Below are 15,195 nucleotides of genomic sequence, written 5' to 3'. Positions count from 1 at the left end.
TCCACTGTGCCCGGAGATTCATATTAAGTGAACCCTGTTTCTTTCAGCAAGAACTTTGGGAAGTTGAAGACATTTCAACATTAGTTTCGAGGTCACTCTAGATGACCGTAGTGCTAGGAATGCTGATCCATATTAAGTGAACACTGTTCCATTCAGCAAGGTCTTTGAGAAGTTGAAAGCATTCCCACACTAGTTTTATACAAAATATATACATATTATATATACATATTTTCTCTTGTATAATTATGTATATACAAAACTCAGTTTTTTTCCCCGTGAAAAACTGAGTTTTCTTGACTCATACTCGCAAATATTTCTTTTTTTGGTTTACCCACATATACTCCCGCCATCTTTTGCCCTAAAACTACTGATTATAAAAAGCTGACTATTGACAAATTTACAAAACCAGTGAGTAAAAACTATTTCTTTAATTATTATTATTAGTTATTAAAACTAATTATTTCATATTTGCAAGAACTAAGAGAATACTCTTTCCAGATATATTTCATATAATATTTAAATATTAATAACTAGGCTTTGTAGAACTCTCTTTCTAGTAAATGCACTATTTGCTTCATATTTTTTTAAAAAAATTGTATGTTATATGATATGATTTCTTCTTCAAATAAAAAGATATTGATGGTGTGGACATTTTCAAATTCAAACACTTTCCAATCCTCAAACACGTCAATTTTTGGAATGATTTTACAACTGTCTTGGACATCGCCAAATATCATCGTCTTTGGAAAAAGCTGTTGGTTTAATATTCGACAGCAAATGTCAGAAATAGTTCATGTTAAGTCCGTGATATCTTATCTACCTAGTATGATTTACATTTACCTGTTCTGTCCCATGATCATCACTTGAAAACATTTAGTGAATTTAGTGAAATTTAGTGAATATTTAATAGGCGTACACGAGAAAACCTTCCGGCTCATGCCCGTACCACATTTGCTGATTTTGTACCAACTAAGGAAACCAGGATGTATATTTCGCACAGATTCATAGCTTTTATTGAAATATACTCCACCACTACAGAATCTAAAGAACAGTCAAAATATTGGATTAAAAAGTCATTCACGATGAAAGCTGTGTTGTTAGTCAAAAATATCTCATTTGCAAATTAAAATTTAAGGTCATAAATTGCGTTTCGAATTGATTGATTGGCCATTCCCCTTGTGTCATTTTTTGTAATCAAATTTTAACATCTGATTTGATTAATAAAGATTCTTGCGAAATGAAGACATCACAATTATATAAACTTAAATCGCATCAACAAAAATCACCTTCTAAAATAATACTCAAATAATTAAGTTTCTAATTTCCATCCAATAACTTATCAATAACGCTAAATATTAACGAAATCTAATTTCTCACTAAAAATTAAATGCATGGTATAAAATTAATGCTTGTAACTGCTTACTTTTTAATTATAGTGTATTCATGACATTCCTGATATATTGATAGGAAATTTTACTTTATTGACTATTAAGCATGCTTCAAACACTCCTCCTTTCCAAATGCCGAAAAACGAATGGATTGGAATTTTTACATTAACTTCACATTAACGTTCCTTTCTCAATATCCACTCGTGTAGAAAAAATGAACAAATTGACTTACTTTCTGTCCACTTAATTGATCCACTACAATTTAAGTGCAAATTCGAAATTTATTGCTGTACATGGATTCGTTGCACCCGCAAGAAAGGCCATAAGTTAACTAAATTGTGCATCCGAAATTGTGCAGTACAGTGTTATCTGTAATTGGCAAGCAATTTCCTTTCCAGCGCCAATAAAAAAGAAAAACTGGTAACAAATATGCAAATACATTAAATGGAAATTGGAAATGAAAATAGTGTTTAATTAATAAAATAATTGCATAACAGTTTCTTCATTAATACGGTATAAAGTTAATTTATAACGACAGTTTAGAGCGAGTCAGTAACTATGGTATACTGCAGCTCCAGCTCATACCCTTTATTTTAATTAAAAGCTATATATATAATTATAGAGCATAAAGTGTCAATTAACTATGATATTTACAGCAGCTCCTCCACATCTTTCACCCATTAAGTACCCAAGAGACACATAAATTCACCAAGGCTTCCATTGCCTTTTTGGATGGGCAAAATTGTTTAATTATTGCTGTGACCGAAATTTATGCTTGAAAAACAATTAAAAAACATAGAAGCTAAGATATAATATCTTAAACTATTCTTTATATGTTTGTTGTTGTTGTTGTTGTTGTTGGTGTTGTTGTTGCTTCAGTCATCCACACACGACAGAAATTGAATTTCTGTAATTTAAATTTGATTAATGCGTGTTTTGCGACTGTGACACGGTCAGACATCATTGCAAACACATCAAATTTTATGCATTTGCAGTTGATTAAAAATATGGTAAATGCTGTTGTCAATGTGAATGATAATGATGATGCTTACAATGATGACATGACAAGACAACCCAAACCAAACCAAACCAAACCAAACTAAACGAAACCAAACTAAAGCCATAGCCAAAGCAAACCAAACCAATCCAAACCAAGTTAAGTGAAGTGAAGCCAAGCTCAGGTAAGCGCAGGCAGGCAAGCCAAATTTACAGCTTAGACAAGCACCGATTGCTGTTTGCTCGACTCAAGTGCTTTTTACAGCTTGTAACCGTGATTGGTTGCACTTCTTGTTGCACTGCACCAAAGTGCATAAATGTACCACAAACAAAATTTATGGCATGGAAGTCTTTTTTACCATATATTTTCTATTTTTAATAGTTATTTTATTTAAGAAAATCCTATAAAGGAACTTTTGCATCTTGCTTGCTCCCCTGCCACCGCTAAACATTTGCTGGCACAGCAAAGCTGAGTGCGGCATAAAAGTTAATTGATAATTCCAGCAACGTCGTGTCTTGTGACACTTTTACTGTTTTAGTTTTTTATAGATTTCTGCATTCTATGTACTGCTCCACTGCATCATTGCATTGCACTTGTTGTTGTCGCTCCTCACGCTCCTCACGCCACTCATTCCACAGCAGCTGTGTTACTTCATTAAACTTGTAAACTTGCCAACAATGTGTACATGGAGTCCAAAATGTATTTGCCAAAGAGTTACAATTTAATTACTAATTAATTTTTTTACTTTTATTGGCATTTTCCTCCCTTAATTACAATTCAAAATATTTATTAGTTTCGAATTGTTTACTGTTGTGTTTATTGCTATTTAATTTACAGCATCTCAAAAGGAAACACATCAGTATCTGTATAAATTACGATCGTCCAAAATCAACTTAGAAGAAGTCTATTTGTTTGGCTTCAAGCCATTATCATTAAACCAAGGAATCAACAATTAACAATAAAGCGAATTAATCAATTGGGCATCTATTAAAACCGCTATAAAGTATAAAAGTCAAATAAGATAAATTAGCTGCTTTTGAATCCATTAGCTAAGCAAATAAATTGGTTTATTTAATTGGAACTAGAGGGGGGTCTACAAATAACATACCTATAAAAATGCTCTTAAATACATTGGATATAACACATTCCTTGTTGATAAGTTGCAGTGTCTCTATAAGTTTATATGTATAGATATTATGCTAAGTAATTATTAGAATATAGTCTTCTATATATTTATATAAATATATATGTAATTATAAGTATAAAATTACAATGACAAGTATATTTTATATATATGGATGTTATTTTTTATTTCCCACAGCTTATGAAGATCAATGCAGTTGCAAGTATTAATCAGAATTCGTACCACATATATTTTATATTTTGCATAATTTATTCTACGTCAACAGAAAGTATCTTCTTTAATCGTTATTGTCTATTTATGTTTATTATTTTTTTTCTTATGAGTGGCATATCTGGATATTAACGGATGTCGCAGTAAGATATCACTACCTATCAGTTTTTATTTATAATTGCACACAAGCCTTGGATGAACTTTGTTATAGTTTCTTTACCATTAAGTTACATTCAATAAATTTAGTTATATATATCAATTAATGGTTAATTTGTCTATGTAATGTGATAATATATAATGTGATATAATGTTTTTTATTTTATTTCAGGTTCAAAATTAGCACATGACAAAAAACTGCTTATCACTTATCACGAAAGGGGGATAAAAAAATTAATATTTTCACAAAAAACCCGCCCACTAAATGATTGGCACCGATGAAATGTCATCTACTGGCATGGATATTACTGAATCCTTTCGACCGGAGGATTTATCGAAAACGGATTTTTTCGATTTTGTGACAGCACCTGATATGGATATTGGCATTGGTGTTGGAGTAAGCCTGCATCCACATAACCATAGTCATGAACGTATACCAACAGCGGCCAATATAAGTCATGATGGCGGCGGTGGAGGTGGAAGTAGCACGGATGTTAGAGGAAATGGAGGAAATAGTAATAGTAATCTCAATAACTCAAATAATGGTTGCAGTGATCCTACGCTGCAGAGCTATGAGGTAAGTGGCAAACTAATCTATAAAATTTTAATAATATTATGCCATATTTTATTTAAATCTTTTATTTAAATTTTAGCCTTAATATTTTTTTAATAAATTTTTAAGTCATGCAAACTTGGTACACATTTAAAACATTTATCTCTAACACAAGGATTTAAATAGGAAGAGTGATATAACAACATGTTCAGTCTCTATTTATTATTCTTCCTCTACTCGTCTGTATTTCCAGCTCTTTGCATTTTCTTCTCCGGTTCTTTTTCATTCATATTTATTATATGTAAAGATTATTTTCAAAAACCTAAAAATTATTTCTTAATACCGCAGTCATGGTGCTTTGTTCCCAGCTTTTATTCCTAAGAGTATCAAAATATGCGAAAAGTCATATTGTATTTGTAAATATATCTAAAACTGTATATAATGCTTTATGTTGAACAAAGATTCTTTTCAAAAAACTGAGCTCAACTCTTTCTGTTACCGCTGAGACAGCTCTGAGATATTATACGTTCTTACATGTAAATCTTAGACATCTGTTCTCTGTGGTATTTATTCTACGTGGGACGTATCTGTTTCGAAGAGTATGTGCAAATAAATACCTGGTAAAATTTTGTTAAATTGCTAACAACTAGATCTCGAAAACTTAAAACAATAAACGGCAATGAGATTCTACCTTTAAAGAGACTTAGTTTTTGAAGTAAATGAAAGTCTGCACTTTAGGACTCTTACAATATAATGTTCTAATATAATCTTACGAATCCCTTATTTTCCATAAAAAACATAAAAATTTAATTAATTTAAATATTATTTTAAATATTTAAAATCCCAGTCTATTAAGATACCAGCATTTGCACTTTAAATATTAGAATCATTAAAGTTCTGAAAGTAATGGAATCAACATAATAGAAATGATTGCACTATATGCTAGTCTGCATATAGTGCAAGTCCTGCAAGTTCAATACTACAAACAACAAATGTGAAGCATTTCTGAAGATGTGCTGGTTGTATAGAAATATTTTAATTTTTTTTAATAATAACTAAAAGAACAATAAATGATTTAAGATTCTTGCAAATTTTTGTCTAATTATCGGGCGTTAAAATTTTACTTCAATAAAACATCAGTCAATAAAAACAATACAGAATGCACTCCAAATATTTAGCGGAAAATTGAATTTAATTCATAACATATATATCATTTATCTACAGTGCAACAGATAGATCTAATTTAACGGCAATCACTATAATGAACATTATGGTTAATAATGTTAGCAGAACGGTCATTTAATAACTCAAATTTAAAATTTAAATGACACAAACTTTAAATTTAAATTATGCATTAAAAATGTCGCTGTAATTTCTAACTGCTCTTTTAAATAAAACTGATATTAATTACAATATATATATATATCTTTACTCTTCACGCATGTAATGAGTAATCAACACATTATTGGAGTTAGCGAAGTCAAAGAGTCAACTAACAGCACCAATAAAATAACAACATAAATCGTAAAATAAAATGAAAAACAAAAATTCAGCAAATCACTAATAAAGAGACAACATAAACCGTAAAATAGTATAGTAAACAAGAAACGAATTGGTGCTAGTTAATTCAAATAGTTAGCTAACAGCACCAATTATGTAGGAACATAAGTCATAAAACAGCACAGAAAAGCAAAAATGAACAGATGCTAACTAAAGTACACTGAAAAACAATGGAAAAAAATTTTTTAGAAATATTTGTACAAATATTTTCATAGTTTCACATAAATATTTCTTACTTTCAGTGCTCGTAAACTGCACTACAAATATAAAATGAAAATAAAGAAAAATTGCTGCGGAAAGACTTTTTATAAACAGTTTCCTTACTATATAATTAATTTTTTATTGCTCTATTTTAGATTTGCTAACATTAACATCAGCATCCCAAATACAAATGTTAGGAAATTACAATTAGATCCAAGAAATTTGATTATAAAACCATTACATAAAATATCGACTGGAATGATAAAAACGATTAATGCTGCTTTGCCATTGACTGTAGCGTCTTAAAGTCTGCTATTGCAAACTGTTGGCCCATCAATAATATACGAGTAGTACAGATGAAAAGATGACGTTGCAACGTGAATAAAAAAAATTATTATACAATGAAATCAAATTAAACATAACGTATGCAAAATCCTATTACAATTAAACAATAGCCTTAAATAAACAAATTTAATTTGCTCATCTGGCTTATATGGAAAAAGAGATTTGTTATTCTCAGCCGGCTCAACTCGATTCCCAGTTTACTGCTATCAGCTACCACGATTAATTTTCATTAAGCCGACATTTCATTTTTATCGTAACTCATCAATTATGTTTATGTGTAAAAAGATTTATACATTGTGGATTTTATTGATTTGAATTGAAGTTTTTATGCGGTTGAATTATGCGCTTAGCAATTACCGCATCTTCAGTGGCAGACATATAAGCACGCATTGTACCACCGAAACTGCTGAAGATGCTGTAGATGCTGCAGATGCTGCTCCATGCTGTTCCATGCTGCTATTCCATGGCATATTTGCTAGCTCTGCGCCGACTTAAGCTCTAAAGCGGTCACAACGTTTAAAAACAAGCCAAAAACATTGCTAATTTTTTAATGTTTTAATGTTTTTTGTTTTATATACTTAATTTATTTACCACAGCAAATTAAGCATAAAATTATAAATTATTATTTCCTTTCTTTGCGCCAGCCAGACTCACACTTTTATGCGCAGCAGCAGATGAGCAGTGAAAGATGCCCTCGCGCAAGTCGAAGTGGAAATACTGCCAAGCATTTTTGTTAAAATTTCTCTCAGTGTAAGACACTGGTAATTTATTGCAATAAAGCAAAGCAGCGAATGAGTTTTATTTATGCTGTGACATTGCACAGTAAAAGTATTTAAATTATTATTAACGAAAATTACAGAAAAACGAAATAAATTATGGGAAAGCAGTTTTTAAGGCTTAAATACATATTTTAAGTGTACACACAAACAAACATTTTAACGCAAGAAAATATATTTTAATTGCAAAATAAACTTAATCAAATATTATAAGTATTTATTAGAAAATCTCTAATATATAATCTCTAATATACTGCATGCATTCCTTATACTCTTTGTATGGACCAGACATCCATAAAAACACATATTTACACAAAATTTCCAGACAAATGATTTTACTCAATACCAAAATACGAGCGTTATATATTCTATAAACCAAGGCATAAATCCATTGCATCCGAAGCGTGCGCCTACTCAAAGGTACAGTACGTTTACAGCAGCCCATAAGCCACAACTACGCCACAAACGATGCTGGCTAACAATGTGTGGCTAACGGCGTTGTTAAGTGCCGCATTGTATGCAGCATTTGTTGCATGCAGCACGTGCTTTGTCCGTCAATGTTGTGCCTTCATTGTCAGTGGGATTTTCGTGCGGCTTCTATGGGTTTAAGTACGGGTACGGGTGTGCTTTGTGCACTTGCTCCAGTTTTGTCATGGCTACTCAGGAAACAAAAGTTGGCTCATTTAACTCTTGTGTTGGGTTTTCTCTTTTCTTTTGTTGTTGGCATTATTGATGTGCAGGCACTGAAGCAGCCAACGTAAGCTGCTGTCAGTGTCATTGTTTGCTGCATGAAAATGCATTTTGTTCTGCATGTTAACTTACTGGCACGCGTTTGCTCCAAACATCGATCGATTTTGTGGAAATACTTTTTTTTGTATCTATTTCTCCTTAACAAAATGGGAGATTTAGTGGCATATGCGGTGGTTGTAAGTTGACAACAAACATGACACGTACATTTGTGGTACATTAATTTGAAATCAACATATAAGACAACATACCAAGCTCTACTTGCACATTTAATAAGAAAATTATAGAAACAAAAATTTTGTTTCTATGGTCAGATCGAAATACACATAAGTTTGCGCTAAATTTAGAGCACAAGTTATTTTTAATGGAAGACAACCAACTAACAGCTGAAAATGGAATTGAATTGTTATCTCATTGCATTAAAAGAGCGGCACAACCCTTACAACCAAAACACTTACAAAGAAAATATAAGCAAGCATGGTATGATGCAGAATGCTAGTCAGCACGAAAGCGATCATTTTATTTACTTCACACTGCAAAGCGGCATGAAGAAGTGGAACTCCGACAGTTATATACACGTGCAAATAAAGAGTTTAAATTACTTTGTAAACGTAAAAAAAATTTATATTACTCGGAGTTAGCTAACTCCTTAAGATCAGTTAATGATAGCAAAACGTATTGGAATATGTTGCGAAAATTAAATGGACAAAAGTTCACCAAAAGTACAGAGTTAAATTCTACCCAGTTGTCATGTTACTTCTCAACGCTATTGAATGCTCAAGTTGGGTATGCTTTTAGTTTCGCTATATCAAATATTAAAATAGATTTGTTGGATAATGTAATCACTACAGAAGAAATTAATAAAATTTTAAGGAACAGCAAGTCAAATAAAGCGCCGGGAGAAGACAGAATCCCCATAGAGTATTATAAAAATGCACCGTCAAATTTTATCGCAAAGTTAGTAATGGTTTTTAACAAAATATTAGATGCCGGAACAACACCTAAAGACTTTAAAACTGCAATCATTTATCCGCTCTTTAAAAAAGGAAACCCGCAGATTGCGAATAATTATAGAGGCATTTCCTTTTTAAACTCCACTGTCAAATTATTCACAGGAATCCTTCTTGAAAGGCTAAAGGCTTGGGTAGCAGAATATAATTTACTCAGTGAATACCAGGCAGGATTTAGGAAAGGATACTCAACAATTGATAATATTTTTTGTCTTACAAGTATAGCCAAGCAGTATACGGAAAAAGGAAAAAAGCTATATGCATTTTTCGTCGACTTCAAAGCAGCGTTTGATTCAGTAAACAGAAACGCTTTATTTTATAAACTCAGTAGTATTGGCATGTCCACCAAATTTATCAATGTTCTATCCAGTTTATATACCGAAAATCGTGCTGCTGTATGAGATGGGGAACACTTGTCAGAGTGGTTTGCTACTGTTTCAGGAGTTAAACAAGGTTGCGTACTCAGTCCGATTCTATTCTCAATTTATATAGACGATGTGGTTACACATCTATCTGGAGGCGCATTTATAAATGGTGTAAATATTAAAGCTCTTTTGTATGCAGACAACATCGTTCTCCTAGCAGAAAGTCCCAATTGTCTACAAATTATGATAAATGAGCTACACAGTTACTGTAAGCTATGGGGATTAACAGTTAATATTGAAAAGTCAAAAGCACTAGTATTTAAAAAGCATCACAGGCGGTATACAAATGAAGAAGTATGGACATTAGGCGGAGAAAATGTAGAAATCGTTAAGGAATACAAGTATCTTGGAACATGGATGTATTATAATGCTACATTTAATAGACACTTAACTGAAAAATTGATTGAAGCTAAAAAAGCTATTAACTGCTCTTGGAAAAATATATTTGAAAATAAAGATATACCGTTCAAAACAAAATTTCAACTCTATGAATCTACTACTAGATCAATAATGTGCTATGCGGCTCAGGTATGGGGAGTGCTACAATATGAGGAAGTTGAAAAACTTTTACGATTTTTTGTAAAAAAAATATGGAGATTACCGCTTAACACACCCAACCGAATGATTTATTTGGAGACTGGCTTGTCACCTCTATACTTGTACACTTTAGAAATCCACTTCAAGTATATGTTAAAAGTTTGCAACATGGAAAGCTCGCGGTTACCTAAAATATTAGCTATATCTCTAATGCAGGAGAAGAGTCACTGTTTTAAAACGTGGACTGAATTAGCATCGGTTCACCGTGAACCGCTGATAATCGATAACATACATTCGTGGAAGCATTGGCAGCAAAATATATTAGTAAAAATCGGTATTGCGTTTAGAGAAAAGTTCGTAGCAGAAAGTTGACAAAGCTTAACTCGTGTTTTACACAGGCAACTTAATTATGACCTAGGCAACAACAGTTACTTCGCAGATCGCTTTAGCGCTGAAGCAATTGGATATATTTTCAAAACTCGAGGAGAACTGTTAAAGCTCAACAGCGCTCCCTATATGAACTCGTCAGACCCGAGATGCACGCTGTGCAATACTGGAGAAAAGGAAGATGTAATACATTTTCTTAGTAAATGTCCAATTTTAATGGAGCTACGGGTAAATTATTTTGGAAAACAAACGTTAGATATTAACGAATTAATGAGGCTGCTAAATGGTGAAAACTGGCATATGTTATCGATCTATGTGAAAACGGCGTCTCGTTATAGAGAAAATATTATATTAGAGGCATTTTAACTCTCATAAGCTGAAGTTCGTAAAAAAAAAAAAAAAAAAAACACAAATCCAAACCCGATTGAGACGGCAAATGCCATAATCGTATAAGGATAAAATTAGATATTATGTAAATGAAGTTAGGTTTTTCTTATTAGTTTTCTTATAATTATTTATAATATTTATGTTTTATATATTATAAATTATTGAAAATGTTAATTTTGTAAATGTAAATATAACCTTAAATTTAATAAAAGAAATACTACTACTAGAAACAAAAATTGGAGAAGGACTTAGTTATGATATTTCTATAACTATAACTTACAATTAAGCATCTTTTCAGTATATGTAAGTTAAGTTATCACAAGGATCCTTGAAATTCACTGCTTTGTATTGAATAAAGGCTTAAAGTCGTAAGGCAACAATTACCACAGATCGTGTACATTAACACAATAGTAATAAAATATCATGGATCATAGTACTGTAACAATTCGTAATCATTTTCTTTTTTTGATCTATCTCTGCTCTAGTCTCCTATGTTAAATAGGTAAACGCTAATGTTTAAAGCACATTTACTTAATAGAGTCTGTGATATGAAGATAATATTGTTATAAAAGTATACAAAAATATGTGCAAGGGTCTCAACAAGTAGAAGTTTCAGAAAAAAACTTTAAATTGAATGTTATATACTAAATATCTTATAAAATGACATTCGCCACCAGTGCAACCAGTAGCTATTTGATATTATTGCTTGATTCCCATGTATGTTACGTTGATTATTGACTTATCGGAAACTGTACAAATAATTACAGGTCTGATGAGAGAAATATGCCGGAAATCCAACATAAAACTAATATAAATATATATTTAAAATTAAAATAATTCAGATCGATTATAAGAAATAGACAATTCAGTATATATTGCATTTATAAGAAAATACTGTTTAGGTTGACTACGCCTTTTGCAATAGGAAAAGTAAAAATTAGTGAATGCTGTTCCAATCGAGTATATTTTTCAATTGACACAGGTTTAGAAATAGTCTTCTAAATACTTATCTTGCCGAGACCGGATCAGCCATTGAATTCTGTAAAGCTGTATAACTTGATTCACAACTACATAACTTTTTGAAAGATAAATTGTTTCTAATCAAAAGATAAAGCTATTGATATGACTTTATGAGTAATTACTGTCAAAATTCGTCCTTACAACTATGGTATGATGTTCATGTTCAGTAAAACAAAAGATATTAACTGGTCACCTAAAGGGTTAATATAGTCTGAATTATAATTTAAAAATATTAAATCTAACTAAAGAAATATAATGTTGGCTCTGCTTAGAAACAAAAAAGAACTACAGCCGTTTTTATTGTACATGTTGGAGCTTAATCTAGGGTAGGAGGATATTACTGAACTAAGAATGTCTATCACTATTAAATTATATGAAATTCTAATAAAGACAATAAAAATAATACTGAAATGAATAAAAGTTTATGAAACAACACAGATAGTTAATCTAATTTAGATCAACTGCCCAACTACCTGGGAAATGCAGTAAAGCTCATTACAATTTGACTATGCTTTAAACCAAGAAACTGTATTTAAGGACGAATGCAAATACTCAAGTTTTTATCCTATATCTGAATCATCAAAATAACTCATCCTGACATTGTCATCGCTATTGAAGGATTAATTCTCCAAACCATTGTTTACTTCATATTTAAGAAAAACTAATAGAAACACCCTACAGTGAATACAATAATACAAATAAACAAAAAGCCGGTGCAGAAAACCCAAAAGCAGATTTATGGCAAAAGACATAAGAATCAATGTAAAAATTACTTTAAGGAATTCAAAAAGTTCTAAAAATTTCAATTTAAATACAACAATTAATTATAATAATCATTCTTTTTAGTAACAATAGGATAGTCAGCTCTTTTCTTTATATCACTTCTAAAGCAAATTTTTACTTAACATCTCCAAATCATACTTGTGTACATTAATGTGTATTTCTAGTATTATCAATAACATTCTGTACAAATACATCAAAAATTTCATTCTTCATTTTCAGTTCTGGCATACCGATAAGGATCACAGTCGCCTTGAGTCTACCATATTCGAAGATCTTGATCGCTATTGTTGGCAACAACAAGCTAACACTCAACACCAGTCACCTACTGCACATACGCATGCACAATCACCCACCCAACAATTGAGCAATGTTGGAAACTGCAGTAACACTACTCACAATGCCACTAGCACATCCTCTCCAACCACAAGCGGCAGCATTAGCCAACCCAGCAGTACAGGCACTGTCAGCAGCATTGATAATGGTGACGGACAAATTTACACATTAACAGTATTAAACGGTAATGAGCCATGGCTTAAACGTGAACCTGACACGCAATTGGCAAACTCATTAGATCTGGACAGCCTATTGGGCAATTTTCCTGGTTATATTAAGTCGGAATATCCATATGATGATAGTGGTTTTAGCACTGATGGCACAAAAGATGCCAATAGCGATGCTAATGGCATAAGTTTATCACAAGTAGGCACGCATCATGATCTGTCGGCGGGACCAGTTAGTGGGCAAAGTTTGCCCTCCTTAATAACAGCCATATCAGGAACTGGCAGTATTAGCCGCCTTGGCAATAATCAGCAGCTGGCACAGTTCCAGAATAACAATAATGATTGGCATATGACAAATCACAATGCGGAACAGGTAAGTTTTGCCGAAAATATTTCTAGAAATTTTCCTACAAATCAATATGTAAGAATATATGTCTTTAATTGATTATTTTTTTTTTTTTAATTTTTGATTAATGAATGCTTTTTTAAATTATTTTTTTTTTACTGTTTTTTATTTTTAAAGAACTCCGCAGAATCACTTCTACGTAGCGCTCTACAAGGTAAAGGATATTCGAAGGGTTTGCAAATGCAAAATGGTTTAACGTTACTGCCCACATCGCCCACTATTAAGGATGATGAAATGCGACGCATATTGTTTCCAACTGACACAGTGAGTCTGAACTCTTTAATCCATATGACATATAATTACTATTCTTTATTATTCATCCTTCTATTAATTCTTATTAATAATTTGTATTTTAATTTTATTTTATTAAATATTTTGTCACTTTCATTTTTTAAAAAAAAACTTTTCTTCCTATTTATCATCCACAGGATGCACTTTCCTTTGGCGATTCCGCTTTAAATGCCGCACAAATGTTCGATGATACTCAAAGTTCACATTTAATTCAACATTCGCCAGTAGCCAATGGTTCTCTAACCAATGCCAGCACAAATGCCAGTAACAGTGTTTCTAGCATTATAGTAGATGAGATGTTCCTATCGTTAGAAAGCTTCACCGATGACTTTGAGAAAATCAAACGCATCGCTAATGAAGTGCAGCAGTTTTGTTCATCAACACCAACTACTGACTACAGCAGTAATGATGTCATGATGCAACTCTCGCCAACAAACACACAAAGTGCACAACTCCAACAATTGCATTCTCCAGCAACAACACCAACAGGTGGTGTCGTAACAACAACGATACCATCGCAGTTATCAAATTCAATGCATATGCAGACTGTACCGCCGACACAACCGCCTCAACCACTAAAGCCGGAAGTTTCTACGTCAACGGGAAATCGACTGGCATCTGTCAGCGGCACAACAACAACGTCAACAAAAACTGTGAAGAAATATAAACGCACCACATCAGCCACACATAGTAACAATAACAACAATCCTAATGTCATGAATCACAATAACAACGGTGGCAGTAATATTGCGAACAATAACAACGGTAACAGCACCGGCAACAGTGTGGGCAGTACCAGCAGCGGTAGCAGTAGCAGCAATAGCAGCAATAGTCCCACACACTGCAATGGTCAACGTAAGGAGCGCTCACTCCACTATTGTTCCATCTGTTCCAAAGGTTTTAAGGATAAATACTCGGTGAATGTGCACATACGCACCCATACGGGTGAAAAGCCATTCGCCTGCTCGCTGTGCGGCAAAAGTTTTCGGCAGAAAGCGCATTTAGCCAAGCACTACCAGACGCATATGGCACAAAAGAATAATGGTGGCATTGTCAAGGGCGGTGGGGTTGCTAAACATCACCGGAATACAGCAACTGCCTCGGCTGTAAACACTGCACAGCACCGCGGTATTAGCGTTAGCAGTGCGGTATCGAATGCAAACATTGTCGCCAATTCAGCTACAGTTGGGAATATTTTGGGTACTAATTTGCAACTTAATGGACCCACAACAACAACGACGAGTGCAGTGCTGCCACCTGCTAATGGTTTGCTTGCTAACAGATAATTACTTTTAAGCGAGTTTCTGTGTATGTACATATATATTATTTATAAGCTAGTTGTTTATTCTATTTACTTTTAGTTTTAGTCGTG

The 15,195-nt window shown here is 32.6% G+C and overlaps 1 protein-coding gene across 1 annotated transcript; it reads left to right on the top strand.

Moving 5' to 3' along the window:
• Window positions 1–4,067: 4,067 nt before the first annotated feature.
• On the top strand, window positions 4,068–15,195 carry LOC119685357 (transcription factor Sp1-like; the record flags this gene model as incomplete). The annotated part of the gene is given in 4 exon segments (XM_038099614.1): window positions 4,068–4,472; window positions 12,846–13,499; window positions 13,650–13,796; window positions 13,961–15,195. Coding segments are annotated over 4 exon segments (2,262 nt in total).

This window comes from Teleopsis dalmanni, chromosome 2 (assembly GCF_002237135.1).
Source record: "Teleopsis dalmanni isolate 2A chromosome 2, ASM223713v2, whole genome shotgun sequence".
In the NCBI taxonomy this organism is placed as follows: Eukaryota; Metazoa; Arthropoda; class Insecta; order Diptera; family Diopsidae; genus Teleopsis; species Teleopsis dalmanni.
Note: the sequence above shows the minus strand (reverse complement) of the source record. Positions and strands in the feature narration are given on the sequence as shown.